This window comes from Lingula anatina, chromosome 8 (genome assembly GCF_051362555.1).
Source record: "Lingula anatina isolate TDL-2025a chromosome 8, LinAna3.0, whole genome shotgun sequence".
Taxonomy (NCBI): Eukaryota; Metazoa; Brachiopoda; class Lingulata; order Lingulida; family Lingulidae; genus Lingula; species Lingula anatina.
In genome coordinates this window covers 6396985-6416619 of record NC_141774.1, presented here as the reverse complement: position 1 = coordinate 6416619, position 19635 = coordinate 6396985, and the positions used below count along the sequence as shown (strand labels likewise).

Genomic DNA, 19635 nt, shown 5'->3' with positions numbered 1-19635 from the left:
GACAGAACTAGTCTCTATGCATGCCTTACATTTTAAACAAATTAGTTCCACAAAAATCTCAAAGAAAAACAACAATTACACCTAGGAATGGTTTGAATTAGATTTATTATTGCACCATGTTAATTGTGAATGATAGGCTGAATTTTCTTCCATGCTTGAAGAATCACTTTTAACGACTTGGGACCATATTTTCCATTATAATGAAGATTAAAACCATGCAAATGCACTGATATTTTATGTTATGAAAGTTTTGTTAATAAAAAAAATTGTTTTTAAATAATAACGAACGACATCTCATTTCAAGAAAAAAATGTGAAACAACCTAAATAATACTTAGCACGATTTTTACTCTTATGACTTCCTGATTAATAAAGTATTAAAGGGATAATAACTCTTCGTATGAGATCTATATTTCACAATAAAAACATTGTGAATAACTCATAGAAATATAAGATATTCTGTTTTACCACAAAATCAGCAGTTATAGCTATTATTCTGATATCTGAGCTTGTCTTTAGACCATGTGACCTCCATTAAAGGCTATACTCTGTTAAAATCTCTTAAGAGAATTTAACCAAAAACCAAACTTTTTAGAAAAAAAATCAGGGTCTAACTTTGAATGTAAAAATGGATTCATTAACCATTGGTAAGTATGGGAAAATTGGCGTTTACTCCAGGAAAATTCATTTTTTGGCCATACGAAGAGTTATTATCCCTTTAAACAAATTTAATTTATATCAGTCTTGTATTTTTCAGTCATATTTTAAGTACAGTATCACAGTCAACACATAATTTCATTGTAAAATCATAAGTGAATGCAGACAATCTCATCGTAAAATATTACGTTTTTACATTAGGATCTGTCCCTAATTCCTGGGCCGCATTGCAAATTTCCATGTGAGCCGTCAGGCGATATTTCCTTTTAAACGAAATGCCACACTTACAAGTGTGTCTGGAAGCCCCGGAACTATGAGCAGCATTCTTGTGGCGAATGAGAGACCCCTTGTGCTTCGTAACAAAAGAGCAAATGTCACATGACAGTGAAAAATCCGACTGGTGAATTATGGCGTGGGTTTTCAAATGCTGCTTGGAGGTGAAGGTCTTTGAGCATACTGCACATACAAACGCCCTAGTATGAGTCTTTTTGTGCCGATTCAAATAGATTTTATTGGGGAACGTCTTGCAGCATTTATCGCACGGGAATGACTCGTTGCGCTCATGCAGGGAGGCGTGAAGTTTCCACCCTGCCACAGTCTGCACGCAACACGAGCACAGTGCACACTTCATCGCGCTTTCCTGGTGTTTCGTGCGCATGTGATCCATCAGCGCATTCTCGTAGTGGAATCCCTTTTGGCACTCTTCACATCTGTAGGGATACTCATTGGAGTGGACTCTTTTGTGTCTTCGTAGTCCGTCTCTCGTCTGGTATGACTTTCCACATGTATCACATTTAAGAAGAGCTGGAGGAAAAAAGAAAAATAAAATTATTACATATCTTGGAAAGAATTAAGTCAGTTGTTTAATGCATTCAAAGTAATCTGATATATTAGCCAACAGCCCAAGGCTATAGGCTATTACTCATTACAATTAAAGTGAATAACATGCATTAATAATTTTCCATTAATAGATTCTGTTAGTAAAACTAGAGGATCAGAGAGGCGATACCGCCTCCGAATATTGTACCACCAGCTGGAGCAAGCGCATTCGTATAGACCCCCACATACACAAAATAAGGGACACAGCCACCAGTTTTGTGCTTGACAAGCTGTAAAAATGCAATCAACAAGAATTTTTAAACTTTTGCAAAAAATATATATGGTACAATCAAATTTAAGTTCTTCGTAAGATAGGTCAAGGGTCAATTTCAAGGTCACAGTAAATTGCCAGTATATGACTTCCTATTCAAGTTCAAGAGTAACTATGGACCTATCTCTGCCAGTTTTGGAGATAAAAGGGAAGCAAAATTTGCAAAGTTCAGTTCATGGTGAAAAGTAGGTCAAAGGTTAATTTTAAGGTCACATTTAGATTGCCAGTATATGACTTCCTATTCAAGTTCAATAGTAACTATGGACCTATCTCTGCCAGTTTTGGAGATAAAAGAAAAGCAAAATTTGCAAAATTCAGTTCATGGTGTAAAGTAGGTCAAAGGTCAATTTTAAGGTCACATTTAGATTGCCAGTATATGACTTCCTATTCAAGTTCAATAGTAACTATGGACCTTTCTCTGCCAGTTTTGGAGATAAAATGGAAAAAAAAATTTGCAAAGTTCAGTTCATGGTGTAAAGTAGGTCAAAGGTCAATTTTAAGGTCACATTTAGATTGCCAGTATATGACTTCCTATTCAAGTTCAATAGTAACTATGGACCTATCTCTGCCAGTTTTGGAGATAAAAGGGAAGAAAAATTTGCAAAGCTCAGTTCATGGTGAAAAGTAGGTCAAAGGTCAATTTTAAGGTCACATATAGATTGTCAGTATATGACTTCCTATTCAAGTTCAATAGTAACTACGGACCTATCTCTGCCAGTTTTGGAGATAAAAGGAAAGCAAAATTTGCAAAGTTCAATTCATGGTGAAAAGTAGGTCAAAGGTCAATTTTAAGGTCACATATAGATTGCCAGTATATGACTTCCTATTCAAGTTCAATAGTAACTACGGACCTATCTCTGCCAGTTTTGGAGATAAAAGGAAAGCAAAATTTGCAAAGTTCAATTCATGGTGAAAAGTAGGTCAAAGGTCAATTTCAAGGTCACATTTAGATTGCCAGTATATGACTTTCTATTCAAGTACAATACTAACTATGGACCTATCTCAGCCGGTTTTGGAGATAAAAGGGAAGCAAAATTTGCAAAGTTCAGTTCATGGTGAAAAGTAGGTCAAAGGTCAATTTTAAGATCACATTTAGATTGCCAGTATATGACTTCCTATTCAAGTTCAATAGTAACTATGGACCTATCTCTGCCAGTTTTGGAGATAAAAGGGAAGCAAAATTTGCAAAGTTCAGTTCATGGTGAAAAGTAGGTCAAAGGTCAATTTCAAGGTCACAGTAAGATTGCCAGTATATGACTTCCTATTCAACTTCAATAGTAACTATGGACCTATCTCTGCCAGTTTTGGAGATAAAAGGAAAACAAAATTTGCAAAATTCAGTTCATGGTGTAAAGTAGGTCAAAGGTCAATTTTAATGTCACATTTATAATGCCAGTATATGACTTCCTATTCAAGTTCAATAGTATTATAGTTATAAGGGACTAAATGTTATAATTTTGGAGTTACCATAATGTGCCTTAAATTTCGTACAGAAAAAATTAATTAAAATAAAGAAAATGTCATTTTGGTCAAAATTCTTGAAATAGGAGGTGCTCTGAAGTTTCAGAAGTTCAAATTTGATGAAATAATGTCATTTTTGAACACAAGTTGTCTGCTTTGCCAAGCCTTATGTTTTATTTTTCCAGAGTTCAAAATTTATTATCCATTACCGTACTGCACATTTTGCTTTTACCACCAATATGTACTTTTTGATACAGCGTAACTCGAAAACCGTATGGAATACAAAAAAACCGAGACCACCTCCAGTTTTGGGCTTTACATGCTCTACAAAATGCAAAAAAGAATGGGTCTCTAGCATTAACGGTTCCCAAATTAGAGACAGTTTTCAGTTTCGGTATCTTATGGCCGCTACTCCCGTGAAAATGCACCGATTGACCCCAAATTCATGGAGATGAAAGATGACCTGAAGGGTAACACTTTCCAATAATATTATTGGTTAAGTCTGTGTAGTGTCTGAATAACAGGGCAAAAAAAATTTTTTTCGTAAAAAATTTCATTTTTTTGAAAATTTTGTCCCATTTGACCTTGAAGTAAAGGTCAAAGGTCAAATCCAAGGGTATATTTGAAATCTACACATATGACTTTTGGAAAGCCGTCTATAGAAATTTTTCCCATAACTCCTTCCGTAGGGTAGATAATTAGCATTTAATTTTGCCATTTTTAGACAAGGGTGCATTGTAATGAGTGCCACACCCAGACCCCAATACCGACAAAGCCCAAATTTTACGTGGAACGAGTTGAGATTATAGGTGACCTAAATCCATGAGATGGGTACGGGGGCCCTTACCGTCTAGGAGGAGAAGCGGTAACGGTAGCCGTCCGGCGGAGCCGGCGGAACGATCCGGACGGGACCGAAACCATGTGTACCGCCAGCGCTAACGCTGGTGGTACAATAATTCTGTCAGTAAAATTATGTCGATTCAAGACTTCATCAGAACAATAAGTTGACATGTCTGAAAATACATTTTTGTGCGTGTCTGAAAATGACGACAAATATTAGAGAAAATTGGATATTAAGAATTATTAAACAGTTACCGTACCATTCACTTCTGGGTCTGTGTTGGTAATATCGCCGTCATCAGTGCTGACATCAGCAGCACTTTCCAGGTTGTCAGTGTTCTTGCAGCATTTCTTCTTAACATCTGCAAAATTATTCAAAGATCATGTTTTGAAATTTGTTTTTCCTCAGTAGCTGTGATCTTGCATTTTGGTGTTCTGTTTACAATTGCTGAAGTATAAAGGTTTGACTAGACAAAATTGACAAGTTGGTAAAACAGCATGGATTCTATCTAAACAGGGTTGGTGGACAAAAATACAGGTTTTATTTTACTCTATTTTTCTTTTTATTGAGCATAGAGCACAGCAGTCAAATCTTACGGTTGTTCAGTGTTTTTTTCACCCTTTTATTTCAGGTTTGAATGCTTTTAGAGCAATAAAAAACATCATAAAGACTTTTCCATTTGTAAATTTTTTCCCATCCACCAACACAATACTCAAAGCAATTTTTTCTTGCGTTGGAAAATTGATGCAATAAAAAATTCTGACCTCCTCAAAACTGGGGCTGCTCACAAGTGTTAACCATAAATTTCTCAATATTTATGGCTGAAAGGGTCGAATATATTAAGTCACAACAAAACATGTCCGAAATGAATACAGCCAATGTACCTGTACGTCCATCACTCTGATGACCAGACTGCTGACCAGTACTGTGACCACTACTGTGGTGATCCTTACGGGGGCCACTGTGAAGGTCAAGGTCACTGTGGAGGTCATCATGAAAGGTCATCTGTGTCACTGTCCCAGTGTTGGACTCTTCATCTTCTGAGCACCTCTGGAACCTCACCAGCCATGTCTCTGAATAGAAACGTCATAAGTATCATAGCACCACGTCTACCAAGACAATTCAATCTGTAGTAAGCATTTTGAGAGAATTTAGGAATTACATTTAATTTGTTTTAAAATGAAAACATGTTATCAAAGTTAAACTTTGGCTTTCATTTTTTAATCCCCTATCCTGCTTTTTCTTTCCTCATCTCTCTCTCACAAACACACACACACATACAGGAGAGAGAGAGAGAGAGAGAGAGAGAATATATCTTACCTTCATCTAACTCCTGTTTTACTTCCTTGCATTCCTGATTCTCTGTATACTCTTTACACAGCCTGACAGCCTCCTCTATTTTCAGCTGTTCTGCTGCTTTCTGAATCAGTCCCAGATTAGACTCAGTCAGCTGCAGTGTTCCTGTGTACATAAAGTCCAATAGGATCTTTAACTGACTGGCTGGCATGCCTGATAAAAAGAACAACAACTGACCATAAATTTTGATTTTTTTGGTATGACTGAGGTGAAATAAAATCATAAACTGGTATTACAGAGCTACAGAAAACTGTTTAAATTATGGCAAGCTCTTTATTAAAATTGTATATATATCTATTTTTTTACAAACTGAGATGCTCTTTTCATAAATTTGATTTACCCTCAGTAACTTTAGTTCAATATAAGTTTATAGTGCTTATGATAAAAACAATATTGTTCAAAAATTCCAGTAACCACGAGATATCCTTAAATAATGATATGCATGAAAGTATCTCTTTTTATTTCCTCAAATTGACAACCTTTTATTTAAAATGAATGAATGAAACTGAATTAATGAATGAATGAATGAATAAAAACAAAAAAAAATTAAATACCAGTCAACAGATGCCTGTCCTCATCCAGCAGGCATCCCTGGTCAAGCAGTGACCGAAAATATCCCGAGGCACTGGCCAAGACTACTTTATGAGCAGGAAAGACCACACTGTTCTGCGCCACCAGGGTGACGTCACAGAGTATAACACTGCGATATAATGTGTGGAGACACGAGAGAATGGCGTCAGAAAACGCTTTGGCTGTTAGCGAGATCAGTTTGGAGTCCATGCCTGAAAATAGATGATATGCATGGTAAATTAAGTGCCAGAGTCATATCACTTGTAGGAGGGCAAATGTATTTATGATATAAAGACTAGTTAGAGGGATTTTCCACTCTGTATCTGATAAATTTCTGCATCTGATAAAAAAAATAATAATAAAGTAATTTAGTTTAAAAGCAAACTTTCCAAACCTAAAATTCATTCAAGTGGCTGTGGTAAATATAAGTACCAAATATAAATATAAGCAACCATTTAGGCAACTTTCTGCATTCTTGTCCAAGTCTACACACGTATGGTGTATTTTTAAAACTTTCATGTTGTACTTACTCAAGTTCTTTAGTTCGACGGTCGACATGGTCACGACATGGAAGAAGTGTGTTTTAATCTATCTGTTCACCCGCTCCAACTTCTGCAATGAGTAGGGGTTAATTAACAAATTAATTTGTAAGAAATTCGTTGTCCGAAAGATCAGCTGAATTTTTTTTTATCTACCTCTCTTTCAGAGCTGAAAGAAAGGAAAATTTTCGAAATTATCTAAATTATGATGTATCACCAACATATGTTGTATCTGTCTTTTTTCGTTGATTAGATTATTGATTTTTCATAAATTTATTTTAAATAATTTAAACGACATTAAACAATATTCCTGCTTGGATAAGTTCATTTTTACGAAACTACAGTTTTAACTACAGCGCAGCTCTACACGTGATATCACATCTCTAACACATGGTCGAAAAAAAAAGAGTGAAGATGGAATATCTACCCGAAACTTCATCGACCCAAACAAACATGATGTAAGTATTTACTGTATTCATTTGACAAGTGTGTTTTTCAAATGAAAGTTTGAGTTTTGATATTGGCCATTTTATCGTTTCCGAAAACCGTAGGAAAACAACTTGCCAACATGACAAAATGTTGTGAAATATGACTCGGTTAGCTTAAAGTTTCTTGCGTTTATACTGTGTATTTTGCCCATGTCTATTTCTTTTAGAATTTAGTTACATTTTTTAGGCTTAAAAGTAAAGGGTGACAATTTTCCTGTCAAGTGTCAGGTATTTTTCATATTTTAATGTCAACATAATTCAATGTAGTGGCTTGATATTATGTAATGCTTTGACATTTTTGGGGACCTGTTTTTGCTGTTATAGGAAATGAATTAGATACACAAATGATGAACAATTTTTTGTAGTATAGCAAATCTAATTTTTTATTACTTTTAGCCTGTGTTGTTCATGTGGCACAGCCATAGAGCCTAACCCTACGAACATGTGCATTGCGTGTCTCAGGGCAGATGTTGACATCACAGAAGGAATCCCTAAACAAGGGACCATCTACTTTTGCAGGAATTGTGAAAGGTTTGTTGATTTATTCCAAGGAGTGCTCATCTTTCTTTATGAGAAGCATTAACCTAAGGCTTTTATTTCACTGAAATTAAATTTCCCTAAAAATTCAAACACTTTTCACCACTTCAAGTAAATTGATAACAGAATTTTCTATGAATGGACAAATACTGGTTCATTTCATCTGTGACATTAAAAGTTAAAAATACATAATATAGATTGTTATAAGTACTATATCAGCAGAATTGAAATTGAGCCAGTGAAAATTTGTAAATTTGTTCAATGATCAGCCACTATTAACTGTTAAAGGCCAGTTGATCCTTAGAGCCTTCCAGATATATAGAAAACTAATATAATATTTATTTTATTTTATTGATTACATTATTATTATTATTATTATTTTTTTTTTTTTGGGGGGGGGGGCACAGACTGAAACTTTTATTAACATTAATCTGGCCAGTAGTGAATTTGTTGTGTGGTCTCTAGATACCCTTAGCCCCCTAGTGCCTGGGTAGCAGCATCAGAGTTGACAGTAGCCTATTTTGTACATCATTATTTTCTGCTCTTTGTCTGTACATTTGACAGCTTTGCTGCCTTGTTTTGTTCTATAGATATCTTCAGCCTCCTAGTGCCTGGGTAGCAGCATCACTAGAGTCCAGAGAGCTGTTAACAGTGTGTCTGAAGAAACTGAAGGGGCTTAACAAGGTAAATACTGAATTCAGTTTTTATGTACAGACACTGTACATTTTACAGAAAAATGAATTTAGAGAGCAATGAATGTCACGTCTTCAGCTTTTGAAGTGTTTTCAAATGTAACAATTTATTGAGTCTTTCCTTGAGATATGTGATGGTTCATATTGACAGCCAGTTCAGCTTGAAATATCTTTAAAAAATCAAGTCTTATTTGTCAACATATAACAATTTGCTTTGTTACATTAAATACAACCATCTGTAACATTTAAACCATCACATTAGATAATTGTAATATATACCAGTCTGACATTTTCAGTCATATTTTTGAGTATCACAATCATATTTAAGTTCAGTTTCAAGTTTCATGTTTTAATGACAGTGCATGCAATAAGATTGTAATGAAACATTCACTTTTTAATGAAAATGTGACCTTGGCTTTGTAATCAACAGGTTCGTCTGGTGGATGCTGGGTTTATATGGACTGAGCCTCACTCTAAGAGAATCAAAGTGAAATTGACCATACAGAAGGAGGTATGTAGGATAATGATAATTATTTGTTCATGTAGAAATAAGCAACCTTAGCTGAACTGGTGATAGTCATGATTTTAAAAATTAATGCATATAAAAAATGAAAGTAAAATAAAAGTGTGCTGGATTTAATAAGTTTACCATATTTTAGGTCTTTAAAAATGTGTCTGGTGGTCCATGTCTTAGAGGCAACTTTGCTTCTCTGACCCTCAATTTTATTTTCAGTCATGAATGGTGGTATAATTATGTTTTCACCACTGCTTGTCTGTCCGTCTGTCTGTCTGTTTGCCATCAACATAACTCAAAAAGTTATAGATGAATTTCAATGGAATTTTCGGGGTAGGTCAGAAATGGGTTAACTTAGAAGTGATTAGTTTTTGGTAGTGATCTGGATCAATAATCAATCAATAATCAAAAATATCGAAAATTTAGGTGTGAAACGGCATTGGATGGAGACTTTGCTGCCTTGCTGGAGGTCTGCACCCTCTGAGTGGGTGATATTATTGCTGTGAATGCCTTATCAAGTTGGTGGCAGGTGGCCAGGAAGCAGCTATGCCTCTCTGATCCTCAATTCTTTTTTCAGGTGGTTAATGGTGCTATAACTGGGTGTTGTTATTGATGAGAAAGGTCTTTAATTACCAAACTGGTGGTACATGCTCAGGAGGCTGCTATGCCTCTCTAATCCTCAGTTCTACTTTAGGGTGGTTAATGGTGCTATACCTTTTTGGGAAATGCCTTAAAGTGGACTATGCCTCTCTAATCCTCAGTTCTATTTTTTCAGGTAGTAAATGGTGCTGTACTGCAGCAGGTGTTTGTGGTGGAGTTCACAGTAAACAACCAGATGTGTGACGACTGTCACAAGGTGGAGGCCAAGGACTACTGGAAGGCATGTGTGCAAGTCAGACAGAAGGTGGGGCCTCAATGTTTAGATAATGTGAATCTCTGATGGTAGTATGATTTGAGAGACATTTAAGACCTTAAATAAGAAGATTGGTGTTATTTAAAGTCACTGTCTGTGTATGCCTGCTTGTGTGTGTGTGTGTGTGTGTGTGTGTGTGTCACTTAGTCAGAAAAATTATTTGTCAAGGCTAAAAACCTGATGTAGGATTATAGTATTTCTTTGGCAGTGTACATTCGGTTCTAGAATCCACAAATATTCTATTTCTTCCAGAAAAGCATATTTTAATAGAATTTTATAATAATTAAATTTATAGATTTTCTATATCAAATTCTTCTATTTTTCAGACTTCCCACAAGAAGACCTTCTTCTACTTGGAGCAGCTGATACTGAAGCACAATGCCCATGCTAACACCGTCAGTATAGTCCCAGTGCCAGGTAAGAATTTTTCCCCCAAAGAAATTTCTTCATGATGTACCAAAGATTATATTCAACTTTCAGGAAACTAATCAAGATTGATAGTTATTAGTTCAAAAGAAAAATGTCCTTTTCCTCAGTGTAAGTAAAAAATGCAGGCTGAGAGAGAAACAATGCCACTGTAAACATAAACAGGGATGAAATTTCAACTTTTTGGGAACCAAAAATATCATCGGCCCATGCAGCTCCCTGGACATCGCGCCATATTTTTCTGACTTTTTCATGTAACGGCAGTCTCATCCCTTGATAAAACCTATTACTTAAGATCAAATGGAACAATGATATTTTCTTTCAGATGGAATCGACTTCTTTTACCACAAGAAGGAAGAAGCCAGGACGATGGTGAACTTCTTGCAGGCTGTGGTTCCTTGTAGGTGGGTCCAAGTTTGTTCACTTTCAGAATGACCTTGACACTCAAGTGACCTTGCCCTTCCCATGTGTCTTTTCAAAGAAACCCGTATGGTTTTCAGTCTGTATTTTAACATTTTATCATCTTGAATTTATTCATTGTGGGAAACCAGATGTAAAATGGATTAAGGAGGATGTATGTTGATTCGGAACAGTGGACCAGTCCGCGGGTCAAATATGGTGACCCACTTAAAAGCTTGCCTTCTAATCTGTAATAGACACTGAATAGTTTCCAAGTGGGGAAGTATTCAAGTGGGTCGGCCATATTTGACCTTCAGACTATTCCACTGTTCTGATTGCAGCCTTAGATAACTAAAGTTAATCTTTACGCCTGCCATTATTTGTCTATTTCAGGTATCAAACGTCACAGCAACTGATATCTCATGATGTTCACAGTAACACCTACAACTACAAGACCACTTTCTCAGTGGAAATTGTGCCTATATGCAAGGTTAGTCTTTATTTTCAGTTCTCACGTGTCGTTCAACAAGACCAGATTTGTGGGTCAAAATGTATTCCAAAATAAAAAAAGAGTAGGGGAAGACGTGTTGAGGGGCGCTGTTGAAGCACCTGCTAAAGTAATGCTGGCCAGTTTACAACATGCTGCCATGGAGCCATTTACAAATTAACTTAATAAACAAGTTAAAGGGATAACAATTGTTGCGTTAAGAGATGATTACAAAAAACTTTTTAGAAAAAAAACTTGGACTAACTTTGAATGTTGGAATGTACTCATTAAACATTGATAAGGGAAATAAGTATGGGAAAACTGTGGTTTACCCCAGGAAAATCCTTTTTTTTTTTTTACCAAAAGCAACAGCTGCTATCCCTTTAAGCCAAGCCCCAAATTTAGTGTTAAATTTTAGGTGTAAATAATAATTAAACAAGATAAATAAGTTGTTGTGCAATAAAATGAACTAAATAAATTGCCTTTTGATTTCTATAATTTCCAGGATAATGTGGTGTGTCTGCCCCCCAAGCTGGCCCAGTCCCTGGGGGGTATGAACCCCATATGTCTCTGTCAGAGGGTCACCCAGACCATACACTTAATTGATGTCAACACACTGCAGAGTAAGTAAACTGGTATAATAATAATGATGTGGTATTGTTGTTGATGACAATTATGGTACTTAAAATTTTTATTACAACTCAAAACTTGGATTCTACACTAGAATTTCAAAAAAAAAAAAAAATTAAGTTGTAAAATTGCAAGAAAGATATATTGAATTACAGGTGTGATTTTTGAATAAAAGTAGAAGGACATGGAATCTGGTATCTACCGCCCATTGTAACATATAAAAATTTTTAAAAGAAGAAAACTTATTTCTATCAGTTGCTGAGATGAGTGGCACAACATTCTGGAGAACTCCCTTCAGCAGTTTGTGCGAACCTAAGAACTTGACAGAGTTTGTTGTCATGGACATCCAGATTTTGTTTGACCACGGGAAGCAGGGGACAGTTAGGGGACCCGTCTCTCAGAAGGTAGGGTGCAGAGATGGGAAATTGCTGATGTAGAGTTATGTCCGTTAGTCTTTGTTTATGTGTGTTTGTGCGTCTTTCTGAATGTTTGTTTATTTCTGTCTTTGTAAGTGTGTGTGTGTGCTTCTGTATGTCTTAATTAGTGTGTGTGTGTGTGTGTGTGTGTGTGAGAGAGAGAGAGAGAGAGAGCATAGAAAGTAATTGGATTTCGCATGTAATGCCCAAATATGGGAATTTAAGATTGTGCCTGTAAAAGAATTTCCAGACTTTGTATGTAAGTGCTCAGATATTGAATAAAAAAAACACACACAATCCTATTTTCATGTTACATTTCGTTTCCAAGAAGCAAGGCATTAATCATCTATATGAAGTTCTTTACTGCAAACTCACCCATATGGGATTACAATCATGTGAGTCATGAAAGTTTAAATGTATGTGCACTGCTAACTTTCAGAAATATCTTACAGCATACATAAGTGCAAAATTTGTAAATAAAATGAAGATTTTTCTCTCTTTTCTCCCCTAGCATGTGTTGGCTGAGGTGTGGGTGGCCAGACCCAGTGAGATGGGAGAGAAGCAATATTTCTGCAGAACCCACCTGGGACATCTACTCCAGCCTGGGGACTCTGTGCTGGGGTGAGTGACCATGATTGTGATAGGTGTGGTTATGGTGCATGAGAAAAAGTTGTATTGATTGTGACAGGTGTGATTGTGTTGGATGAGAAACAGTTGTATTGATTGTGATAGGTGTGATTGTGTTGGATGAGAAACAGTTGTATTGATTGTGACAGGTGTGATTGTGTTGGATGAGAAACAGTTGTATTGACTGTGAGAGGTGTGATTGTGCTGGAGGAGAATTGACTGACATAATTCCAGCCTTGGGACTCTGTGCTGGGGTGAGTGACGGGAACACTCTTCATTGTGGTAGGTGTGATTTTGTTTGCTGAGAAGCAATAGTGTTGATTGTTGTGTTAGGTGTGATTGTGTGGGATGAGAAGGGATTATATTGTTGATTGTGTGATACAATTAACTGTCTCGGTACCCTTTTTTTTTTTTTGGTTAACCATATTATTATTATTATTCTTCAATGTTTTGTGTTTTTCTTTCAGGTTTGATTTGAACAACAGTAATGTCAATGATAAATACCTGGAGAGTATACCTGCTGATAAGATACCAGATGTGGTGAGTAGTACCCAAAAGTCCTGTATCTGTGGTCATTCCATTAAAAAAAATAAACAAGTTAATAAATAAAATAAAATAAAATAAAACCACTGCGATCACATCAACAATGCACACATTTTGTGTGATATTTATGTGTGTTTTATTTTACTTTTAAATTACTGATATACGTGGGAACTAAAGTATAAAGCAGAGAAAATAATTGGGCAAGGTGAAATATTACACAAAATGTGTGTCACTGGTGCGATTTACATATTCACTTTCCTTAAGAGTAACCCTTAGTGGTTGATAGAAGGGAGTTTTTGCTGAAGAGACAATTTAATTCTTGAAAAGAAAAGGTATGGAGAAAAGGTGAGATGTAGATACTAGATCAAGTGAATTTTTTCTCTCTCAAAATTAATCTGTCAATTGTTTTACGCAGGTGATTGTCAAGAAGATTTATGACAAGAGCAAGCGTCAAAGGAAGAGGAAGTGGAAGCTGAAGAGATTGGAGCAAACAGAAAAAGAGGAGACTTCCAGTATTGAGAGGTGTTTGTTTGTTTGTTTGTTTTTGTACTGGAAAATGAAATATATCTTTTCTATTTGGTAAAGAACATATATTCTAAAATTTCATTAAAAATCAACATAAGTTGTTAACATGATTAAAACATATTTTAATCGAGTCTCGAATATTCTGCTTTCAAAATATTTTGACTGTTCCCATTGTAAAAATAGGCATATTTTAATATGGTTTTGAATATGTGATATATTCATAAAATTTCATTATTCTTAGGGATTATAATGATTTCTTGGATGATTTGGAGGAAGACCCAGGACTGAGGCAAAATGTCAATATATACAAAGGCAAGTATAGTTTAAATTTGCAGTGTTATAAATAGGTCAAAAAACTCAATGGTGGATATCATTACTGTATTAGTCCAGTTTGTAAAAAAAAAAAGAAAGAAAAGGAAAAAAAAACATTTTCCATAAAATAAGACAAGATTCTCCCTGTAATCAGAATTAGTCAACACTTCTCTCAAAATAAATTTAGAAAAACATTTTGAAGGTATTTTAAAAAAGCCAAATTACAGATTATCAAGTAGGTGTATAAAGAATAGAGCAGTCATGGCCTATCCCTTACAGAATGTAAAATGTTGCAGCAGTACTCCCGGAGAATAGCCAGAGTACTCCAGCAACCCTTGCCAAAAGCCTATATTGTCGTTAAGGGATGCCAATGAAATACAATTTCATTTCATTTATTTACTCCCCTATTAAACAAGAATTCTTGACATTACAGATGCACAGAAATTGGCAGTTGACCAAGATGACACCAGTGATGATGAAGACGTGCCACACATAAGCCTGCAGGAAATGCTGGATGACTTGCATATTTCTGAGGATGCAACTGGGGAAGAGGGGGCGGCCATGATGGAGTGACAAAACTATAGAGGGCACTGCATGTTTTGTGACTGGAAACAATATGCAATGATTGCTAAATTTTGATGAATAATTGTCAGAAAGTGATAAACTCTTATGCTGAAACACTGTTGGCTATGCCTTGCATGTTTGTAGAGATGCGTTGAAAAGAAGAAAGGAAAAAGTAGCCATGATGCTGTGACTGAACCCTACGGGGCATCACATTTCCCGTTTGAAATTAGGGTTTTGTCAGGCGAAGAGGGATTTTCCTCTATTTATTTATTAATAACAAATATTTCAATATTATGAGGTTATCTTTATTATAGTCTTGCTGGGTCTTGGTTTTAAGAACATTTAAAGCAATAATAACTCTTCGTTTCGGCCAAAAAATGAATTTTCCTGGAGTAAACAACAATTTTCCCATACTTACCAATGATTAATGAATCCATTTTTACATTCAAAGTTAGTCCCTGGTTTTTTTCTAAAAAGTTTGGTTTTTTGTTAAAATCTCTTAAGAGATTTTAACAGAGTATAGCCATCAATGGAGGTCACGTGGTCTTAAGACAAGCTCAGATATCAGAATAATAGCTATAACTGCCTTTTTTGTGGTAAAACAGAATATATTATATTTCTATGAGTTATTCACAATGTTTTTATTGTGAAATATAGATCTCATACGAAGAGTTATTATCCTTTAAAGTGATGTGATGTTTCAGTTTGACTTGTTCAAATCATATTTGCTTTATGGTATGTTTAAAGTAAAATTTAAGACCCCATTTCAAGAGATTAGATATCGATCTACTTTAGATTGACCTAACTCCCGGGGGGTTCACGCTAAATAGCTGTCAGCCGAGCGGAAACGAAAGTTAGTTACCCACTTACAGCTTGTTGTAGGCGGGGCGGGCATTTAAGCCGGATTATCTGACAGTAATCTAGTGAGACTCCCCGCGGGGATAGATCGATCTAAAAGCTCTGGGAATACAGCCTAAGTATTAGCTGAGCATTTGCCTGAAATCTATGTCATGTTTTTCATTTTCCCTGTAAAAGTTTTTTTTCCCCCTATGTGCAATCTTACATGTAGCATGTGGATACATGGAAGACTGCATGATTATGTTTGTAGCAATTTCAAGATTTGAAGAATAATTATCCTCCCATTTATGTTAAACAGATCTACCCCCTTGTTTAGATACCGGAGAAGAACATTTCTCACTCTCAACAGAGATTTTGAATTTAATTTTCTAGAAAGCAGTGTAATATATTACTATTTCAAGAGAAAGATTTCCAGCAATCTTAAACTTGATGGGCAGCTCTTTGTTATTCTCTGTACCTACAGACATCTTCAAACTCCATGGTAATTTGTTTTAATTTAAAAAAAAATTAAGCAAAACAAAGTCTTGGTTTTAGAAGCCACATTACCTTTACTGCTAACTCTAATAAAGTCCACTAAGAAAACATACTAGGCTTTGTTATTGTTAATATTATACAATAGATATAAGATAACCAAATACTCACAGCCAGTTACTATGATGAATTCACAAGTCAAACCTTTAAAAACAAATACAAGTTCAAAGCAAACTGAAAATGGGCTTAAATACTTCATTCTCAGTCAAATGTAATACTAAAACTTATTCCTGAATCTTGAATACAATTTAATGACAAAGCTTGTTATTTTTTCTACACATATTCTTGATATTTTAAATTTCCCTTCAAATTGTGTTCTCCACCTTGTTACGTTCAAATGATGAAAAGTTCCATCTTGGGAGTTTCCCTTTTATCTAGAAATAAGGTATACATAATACACTCATCGAAAATAATAGTTGCGCGTGGTACATTTCAAATTCTATCCTCATTCCCTCGTTCACCAAAATGTAGCTTATTTTTACATCGAAACAACTGTGATAAAACTAATATAAAAACACTTTTTAAACACTAAATCGTCTCACATTTTAAAACAAAAAGTTACGAAAAAAGACCCTCAATGATCTTAAATTAGGTGGGGAGAGCAGGCATCAAAATTCCACAAGGTGTCACCACTACCCATGACACAATTTCACATAATTCAAAGCTTTGTCAAACTAAAATATGTTACCCTCTGCACAACTAAAAATAAAATCATTGCATTAACCATACATGAACATTTCACTATAAAATAGATACACAACAAAGCAGATTGCTATTAATAATAATTATTATAATTATAATAATGATAATTCTTAATAAAATGCATGCACTTTATGATATTTTGACATTGTTTTCCCGGCTTTGCTTGAAGGCCCCCATTTTTGGGACCCGTTTTTTGTGAGCAAAATTTTGATTGGTCAAATGATATGTGTTATCAGTCACATGACTGACTTCAAAGGGCTGACCAATCAAATTGCACCAAACATTTTATCAAATATCAGTAGATTGCTCAAGGAAATGCTTGTGCCTTACTTTTGCCTTGTAATTAAGATCCCTTTGCAAAACTATTTCTAGTCTGTATTCTCAAGAGGGTTCATGATGTCGATATAGATATTGATACAGAGAGACTCCATTATTAGGATAAAGATGATATAAATTGCAATGAATAAAAAATGGAGTTGTAATGACTCTCTAATTTTATCTGTCATTTGAATGAAGAATCTCAAACAATAACTACTCAAATGGCCCTCTAAGAATACAGACAGCAATATAAAACACCAAACTCTTTGGGCACCTTGGAAATCTTCACTGGCAATTATTCATTTGACATGTTACCGCTTGGGCATATGCAAATAAATATGTATAATGTGCAAGGCTTGACATAGTCTAAATAACGGGAATATATATTTTAATTATCTAGAATGATCAGTATTTTGGATTTGGAATATCACCTTTTCATTCATTAAGCGGAACACAGTTCTAATCACTCGCTCTACATGCTTTTCTCCTCTTTCACTGAACAATACAAAATTTCTTAACGTCTTTCGCTCACCGCCATCTTGGAGTGCATTCAGAACAGCGAACTAACAGATCCGCGGATCAAATATGTCCGACCCACTTGAATGCTTTTTACGTAATCCCCGCAGGGAATCTATTCAGTGCCTAATCAGGAATTACGCGGTAAGCTTAATAGTGGGTTGCCATATTTGATCCACAGATTGGTAATTCTAATGTTCTGAATGCGCTCATGGACACACACACGGGTGAAAAGGAAGTTCACAAATGTAAAGCTGGCACCATTACGCATCATGTTGCATAGCAATCTTAGACCCCCTTTTCACATCGAGACGAACACTTCACTGGACCGGTTCACTTTGAGAGGCCAACAAATTCATATCTGCCTAAAACAAATTTAGTCAACTGAACAGAGCTTCTGCGATGGAGCTCTATTTAGACTGCGTTTCCACAAACCCATTGTACTACCAGGATCAATCTAACTCTGCTGGGCTTCTTGCTAAAGTGCTCTCAGTGTGATCACCTTAATTGTCTGGCATTCCCTCTTGAGTAACTTGGGGGTAGTTGGCTGTCGTTAATTATCCCCTAACAGTTAGAATAAGCGTACCAGATATTTAAGCCACTTACAATGGACGCAATTTAGCAAGAATCCCCATAGATTTAGATCACTAAAGCTAGTACAATGGGTTCATGGGAATTCCCCCGAACTTTTGGTAGGGAGTCAAACCTCCCTGTAGCTTAATAACATGTGTGGACCAGTCAAAATGGATGTGCTCAGTGAAGTGTACCACTCAGGTGAGAAAAATGAGCCTAATTTTTCAAGGGTGAGCATCTCAATTTGTTGGCCAATAGAAACACAGGAGTTCTACGCTAGTCTCGTCATCCCAGTGACAAACCAAGAGCATGGCAGGCAGGGATCATGCCATATGCCCTACCTGTAGGGGACGCCACTGGTACCGCCTGAAAGGGGGCGCAACTGGTAATGCCTGAAAGGGGTGCCACTCAGACTATTTTTGGATACAGTTGCCGTAAAAACCGCATGGTAAATGTCAAGACGGGGAGGCGATTTTTATGTCTGCTACAAGTCCTTTTTTTCAATGGATGTGTTCCTGCGTCTTCCTTAAATGTAGATGGCAAATCTCAAAACTATTTTGTTGCTACAAGTTAACTAGCCATTTCAGAGTTTGGACTCCAGTGTTCAGTATCTATATTATATACTGGATCAGAGTTATGCTATCCAGTTATTTCTCACTATATTCCTTAAAAAAAAGCCAGAAATGGGTTAAAAGTTTTAAATATGCTATTGTCCTTTCTTAATCCCCATTATTTGATACAAAATTTGCAATTTGATACAAAATCCTAAATACAGATATGATTTTGGGTTGTTAGAAAAAGAAAAGGAGTAAAAAATGGGCGTGGCTTTTAGCCTTGGGGGATCTTGGGGCAGCTTTAGTTGGAAAACTGGCAAGAAAATTATCTGATGTCCCATTAAATAACAAAAAAAAAAAAGTCCGTCAACAGCCATTTTTTGTGCAAGTCAAAAATATCTTTCACATCTAAAGATTATCACTTTTGAAGGTACTCAAAAGTTGCATGAAATTGCCAGTAGTTGTTAAAAATTTTTAAGTTTGATAGAGACAGTCATTAAGGAAGGACAGGAATAAGAACCTTGAAAATTACTAGACAGGCCATAAAAAGCCATGCATAATATCTACCTGGTAAAACTAACCTAGGAGTAAAGTCTCCCATACCCAGCCTTCATATTATACCATTTGAATATTGGGACTACAAAAATAATGGCGATATTGCTTGTTAATCAGGCGAGTATGACTGATCTCAGTTTCTTGCACCATAGAATTACATGCATAGAAATCTGGAAGGCCCTAGCAACAACGTTATTATAACCTCGTTAAAACCCCCTTTACACTTGACGGCGTTCTTTTTGTATTCTGTTGTACTGCCCCATGTGAGAGTATAAAAAAACTTTACATGCTGGCAACTGGCAAATCATTGAGCATTTATTTTGCATCCAAAGCGATGTTTGTTCCCCCATTTCTTCAACCACAGCGATGCCAGTTTCATGCA

General features: G+C 35.8%; 2 protein-coding genes across 2 annotated transcripts; one reads left to right on the top strand and one right to left on the bottom strand.

The window, feature by feature from the left end:
- Positions 1-87: 87 nt before the first annotated feature.
- Positions 88-6763, bottom strand: LOC106181468 (zinc finger and BTB domain-containing protein 24). The gene is made up of 6 exons (XM_024077149.2): positions 6565-6763; positions 6019-6246; positions 5429-5617; positions 4993-5181; positions 4368-4469; positions 88-1460 (listed from the first exon to the last, which is right to left on the bottom strand). Exons 1-6 carry the CDS (start codon positions 6590-6592, stop codon positions 841-843), a joined length of 1356 nt encoding a protein of 451 aa, XP_023932917.2. The 5' UTR covers positions 6593-6763; the 3' UTR covers positions 88-840.
- Positions 6764-6880: 117 nt separating this feature from the next.
- LOC106181465 (60S ribosomal export protein NMD3) lies at positions 6881-16090 on the top strand. Its single transcript, XM_013565847.2, has 15 exons — positions 6881-7031; positions 7458-7592; positions 8189-8282; positions 8721-8801; positions 9580-9708; positions 10044-10134; positions 10469-10547; positions 10936-11032; positions 11535-11652; positions 11915-12063; positions 12587-12696; positions 13170-13242; positions 13661-13767; positions 14012-14082; positions 14516-16090. Exons 1-15 carry the CDS (start codon positions 6964-6966, stop codon positions 14653-14655), a joined length of 1542 nt encoding a protein of 513 aa, XP_013421301.2. The 5' UTR covers positions 6881-6963; the 3' UTR covers positions 14656-16090.
- The last annotated feature ends 3545 nt before the right edge of the window (positions 16091-19635 follow it).

What these genes read in the sequence shown, in the direction of transcription:
- LOC106181468 (XM_024077149.2), bottom strand. Translation starts at nt 6,592, where the DNA reads ATGTCGACCGTCGAACTAAAGAACTTGA. An exon ending in CGTCGAACTAAAGAACTTGA is followed by an intron (nt 6,247 to 6,564) that starts GTAAGTACAACA and finishes ATCTATTTTCAG; the next exon opens with GCATGGACTCCAAACTGATC. An exon ending in CACAGACCCAGAAGTGAATG is followed by an intron (nt 1,461 to 4,367) that starts GTACGGTAACTG and finishes TTTTTCCTCCAG; the next exon opens with CTCTTCTTAAATGTGATACA.
- LOC106181465 (XM_013565847.2), top strand. Translation starts at nt 6,964, where the DNA reads ATGGTCGAAAAAAAAAGAGTGAAGATGGAATATCTACCCGAAACTTCA. An exon ending in TTTTGCAGGAATTGTGAAAG is followed by an intron (nt 7,593 to 8,188) that starts GTTTGTTGATTT and finishes TTTGTTCTATAG; the next exon opens with ATATCTTCAGCCTCCTAGTG. An exon ending in GTGTGCAAGTCAGACAGAAG is followed by an intron (nt 9,709 to 10,043) that starts GTGGGGCCTCAA and finishes TCTATTTTTCAG; the next exon opens with ACTTCCCACAAGAAGACCTT.